Consider the following 4866-nt stretch of genomic DNA (forward strand, 5'->3'; position numbering starts at 1 on the left):
GTGGAGAGCTTTTTGCTCCACTGTCCACGTTCCCGAGAGCTCCTTCTTCCCCAGTGTTGCACCCCACCCCGAGTTTGAGGCGTCGGAACACAACACGATGTCTGGGCTCTTGTGATGTAAAGACAAGCCTTCCTTCAGTCTGTGCTCGCTGTTCCACCACTGAAGATGTAACTTTATGGAGTCCGTAATGCGAACGCTTTCCCTGTCGAGACTCTCCCCTTTTTTCCAATGCCGATTAAGATGAAACTGAAGGGGGCGTAAATGTAACCTCCCTAGAGTCACGAACTTCTCTAATGATGAGAGTGTCCCCAGAAGGCTCATCCATTCCCTTACGAAACTGAGGTCCTTCTTCAAAAAAGCTTGGAATTTTTGGTGAGCAGATTGTATCCTCACAGGCGACGGAAAAGCCCAAAAACTCTAACTGGGAGTCCCCATCCCCAAATAAAGAATCTCCTGGGATGGAGTCAGTTGCGATTTTTTCGAACTCACCAGGAGTCCCAGTTCCTTGGTTAATTCCAGTGTCATTCTCAGGTCCTTCAAACAACAATCGGCTGAGGAGGGTCTTATCAGCCAATCGTCCAGGTACAGGGAGGCCCTGATTCTTCTCGAATGCAACATGCTTGCTACATTCAGCATGATCTTGCTGAATAATAGAGGAGCCGTGCTGAGACCGAAACAGGGCTCTGAATTGGAAGACCTTGTTTCCGTCAATGAATCTCAGATAACGCTTGCCGCTGGGATGTATTGGAATATGGAAATAGGCATCTTGGAGGTCTAATGAGACCATCCAATCGCCCTTCCTTACTGCCGCCAGAACCATCTTCTGAGTCTCCATCGTAAACGTCGTTTTCTGGACGTAACCATTTAAAACACTTACGTTCAGAACACGTCTCCATTTCCCCGAACTCTTGGGAACTAAGAAAAGTCAGTTGTAAAACCCTGGAGATGTTACATCTTGCACTTCCTCTATTGCTCGTTTCTCTAGTAATAGAGACATCTGGAGCTGCATGGCATGCTTCTTCGGTCCCTCCCTGTATTTGGGCGAAAGATCCACCGGATCTGTGACTAATGGAGGAATTTATAGGAATGTGATCTTGTAACCCTCTTTTAACACTTGAACGGACCAGGGGTCCGCTCCATTCCTCTCCCAGGCCTTCCAGAAGAAATTCAGCCTGGCACCTACTGCAGTCTGAACGATAGGACAGTCAGACTCTACCTCGGCCGGTCTTGGTTCCTCTCCTCCTATGTTTTCTCCCGTCTGGTTTGAAAGAACTCCTTCCGGTAGGTTTACCACGAAATGACTGAGAAGGTCGTAGCCCAGAAGAACTTTCCTTAGGTTTATGAGATGAAAAGGCAGAAGGTAGAACTTTCCTGGCTGTATTGGTCACCAAGTCATGAGTGGATTTCTGGGTGAGAACAGTGGAAATTTCCCCTACCAACTCTTGTGGAAATAAAGTAGCTGACAAAGGAGCGAATATAATCTCCAATTTCTGGTAAGGAGAAACTCCCACCGAGAGAAAGGAACACATAGTAGCCCTCTTCTTAATTACTCCAGCTGTGAACAGAGCAGCTAACTCGTTAGAACCATCCCTCACACCTTTGCCTATGCAGGACATCAAATGAACAAGGCCACTAGTATCTGTGTCTTTCATTTCGGAGACTCTCTTGCTTAAGGCTCCCAATGACCAGTGTAGATAATTTAGAACTTCAAAGGCTTTGAATAAGCCCTTAAGTAAATGGTCAAACTCTGTCTTTGACCAACATACCTTTGTTTTTCTTAAGGCCAGACGACGAGAAGATTCCACCAAACTCGAGAAATCTCCCTGGGCAGAAGTAGGAAGTCCCATGCTCAGCACTTCACCAATCTCGTACCAAACACTGGATTTAGATGCCAATTTTGCGGGCGGAAAAGCAAAGGCCGTTTTGCCAATAGTTCTCTTTGAGTCTATCCAGGAACCCATTAACTTCAAGGCTCTTTTAGAAGAGCGTGAGAGAACCATCTTAGTATAAATAGGCACTTTAGTTGCCTTCCCTAAGATAAATTCTGATGGAGGAGAACGAGGAGCCACAAGGGTAAAATGTTCAGGAAAAAAGTCTGTGAAAATTAACATCAATTTCCTAAGATCAACAGAATGCTGATAATGTTTGTCTTCTTCCTCCTCAGAAACGGCTTCTAATGGTTCGCCCTTGTCAGAATCCTCTTCAAGTTCATCTTCTGGCAGTGCGACCCCTTGCCATGATCAATAACTGTTTCTATTTGACGTCCACTAGATTTACGAATAAACTTGCCTTCAGTTTGGGGAACAGTCTCCAACTGAAGCGGAGAGGTCAAGGTTGACTGGTGTGTGACGCCATGGATGGGTTGACGCTCGACGTCAATGGTCAACTGCTGAGTGTCGTCACGTGGACGACTAGCGTCCGTTTGCTGTTGAATGGACTGACGCTCAGTGTCAGGCGTCAACTGTCGAGTGTCGCCACGTGGACGCCTAGCGTCCGCTTGTTGTTGAATGGAACGACGCTCGGTGCCAGGCGTCAACTGCCGAGTGTCGCTGCGTGGACGCCTAGCGTCCACTTGCTTTCGACGCCGATGCTCTATGCCGTCATGAGTAGACTGGTGATGGCCATCCCGTGGACGTCTAGCGTCCACTTGCTGTTGACGCTGACGCTTCATCGTGTCATGAGTCAACTGCTGAGAGCCGTCACGGTAACTCATTGCGTCCACTTGTCGACGCCGTTCCTCGTCGCGTTCGTAAGTCAACTTCTGTTTGACAACAACTCTCTGACGTGACTAATCTAAATCAACCTGCTGTTGAACACTGCGAATGGGAGACCGCCTGTGCGATAACACGTCAGCACTAGAGACAACAGGCCGCCTGTGCGAGAACTGGTCTGACATTTGACGCCCAACCGCACTGCCAACCGCAGGTTGATAAGACTGCATGAACGACGAGAGCTGGTGTTTCATGTCCAAAAGCATAGATCACTTAGGATCGTTAGTCTGTAATACATGAGACTCCTTTTCTAAAGGGATATCCATATCACTATCACCACGCTTTTTGGGTGATGAAAGCCAGTCTGAAGGGAGCGGCGGAGCATGAATAGTAACATCAGCAATAGGCACAAACTCTGAATCATACTGTAACACATCGACACGTACACCGTGGTCCAAGCGTTTCGCAGGCGTGCAAACGTTGTGAGAAAGGAAATGCTCAGGTGTATCCCGAGTACTACAGCCTGGTCGAGCAGGTGATTCTTGACGCTGAATAACCGCGTGCGATATTTTGAGTGGTCTGGACGCGTGACGCCAGGTTTCACTACCCGAACCTTCATCGGAGGACGGTGATAACGTACCAGCCTCATCTTTCCTACGATGAGGGTGAACGACCTGTGCTACGGCAGCTAGAACGTTCGAGGGGACGTCTGCACGATTGATGAAGCTTCTCGGTCCCTTTTCCAGTCCGACATTACTTCTCCCCTTGGGTTCGGGAGCTCGAAAGAGGTCGTAGGCAGGGCAAACAACAAGATCGTCCGGATTCACCCTCCACAACACTGAACACATTTGAAACACTTTCCACATTTCCTTCAGAGTCACGATTTTTCAGTACCTTGATTTCAGAAAATAATTTTATTTCTATCCGCCGCTAAAGACTCAACTTTTTCCCCGATAGCCTGAATAGCAGTAAACATGTCCTTCAAAGAAGGTTCCTTCGGTTGCTGATCTACCACTACGAAGGAAGGAATGGGATCACTGACATTAGGCAAGGTTAAATCAACAGAGTGTGAAGAATTACGACTAACCCTGTCCCTCTGTAATCTCTTAACATAACGTTCATATGTTACCCATTCATTTTCTGTAAATAAAAAACATTCATTACACCGACCCCCAAAAGAACATGGTTTTCCCCTACATTTAATGCAAATATTGTGTGGGTCTATAGGGAGTCGAGTATGACACCCTTCACTAACACACTTACGAATTACAGGGGAGGGGTCGTCCATACTGAAAAGTTAAGAGAAAGACTGACAACATAAAACAACGGTTGAATTAATAAATATAACCCCAAACAAAAAGATTTCAAAAATAAATGAAGCAGAAAACAAAGAAGCGATAACCCAAACTCAAAAAACATTGTACATCACCAAATAACGTCCAAACAGAGTAAGCGAGAGAGAATTTCCAGCTTTGGCTGCAGTAAAAGATCTGAAGCTTGTGGGTATAGTTCTACCTGTTTTACCGCGAGGGCGCTAATGTACACCTGGCATATCTTTGATAGCTGCGCGAGATTTTTAAATTTCTGCAGGGGCGTCAGGAGACTTTAGCCCTTCTTATATAACCAGCGAGTAAGTTTTATACTCAAAAATTGAAGTTATACAAATTGGGATTTTTTTATTTAATTAAACATCAAGTTTTCTTCCTGTGAATGTAGTATTTTGACACTTGACCTGATGCTTAGGCCCACTTGTGCTCTAAATCCCCTTTCCAATGGGCCATGTAGCATTCTTTAACAAACTGTTGATCAAATTTGACGTTTGTTTTCTTTTTGCTTTGACTTTGCTCACCCGAACTTACGATGCCTACTTCCCCCCCCCACATCCTACCCTTTTTCCTAGCCTCTTGCCCCCCCCCCCCCCACTCTCCTGCTTCCCTACTCATTCCTCCTGACCGTGTTCATACAAACAGATGCACAAACACACACACCATTGAATAGTACAAACTCCCCCCAAAACACAGAAAAAAAAACACTCGTTAAATTTCATTGTTTATTCACGAACGGGAAAAACGCTTTCCGGAAGAGCTAGAAAAAAAACGACAACGAAAACAATGGTTGCAACATCGTGCATGTTGCAATTGATGCTGTGTTCATA

The 4866-nt window shown here is 46.0% G+C and overlaps 1 protein-coding gene across 1 annotated transcript; it reads right to left on the reverse strand.

Moving 5' to 3' along the window:
- Nucleotides 1-2173: 2173 nt before the first annotated feature.
- LOC137656433 (uncharacterized) lies at nucleotides 2174-2965 on the reverse strand. The gene is made up of 2 exons (XM_068390612.1): nucleotides 2804-2965; nucleotides 2174-2761 (listed from the first exon to the last, which is right to left on the reverse strand). Exons 1-2 carry the CDS (start codon nucleotides 2963-2965, stop codon nucleotides 2174-2176), a joined length of 750 nt encoding a protein of 249 aa, XP_068246713.1.
- Nucleotides 2966-4866: the final 1901 nt, after the last annotated feature.

Source organism: Palaemon carinicauda, chromosome 17 (genome assembly GCF_036898095.1).
Source record: "Palaemon carinicauda isolate YSFRI2023 chromosome 17, ASM3689809v2, whole genome shotgun sequence".
Lineage (NCBI taxonomy): Eukaryota > Metazoa > Arthropoda > Malacostraca > Decapoda > Palaemonidae > Palaemon > Palaemon carinicauda.

Bases quoted from the DNA above. Each gene is read 5' to 3' on its own strand.
- LOC137656433 (XM_068390612.1), bottom strand. From the start codon at position 2,965: ATGAAACACCAGCTCTCGTCGTTCATGCAGTCTTATCAACCTGCGGTT. The intron at 2,762-2,803 runs GTTGATTTAGAT...GTTGTCAAACAG, and splicing joins TTCGCAGTGTTCAACAGCAG to AAGTTGACTTACGAACGCGA.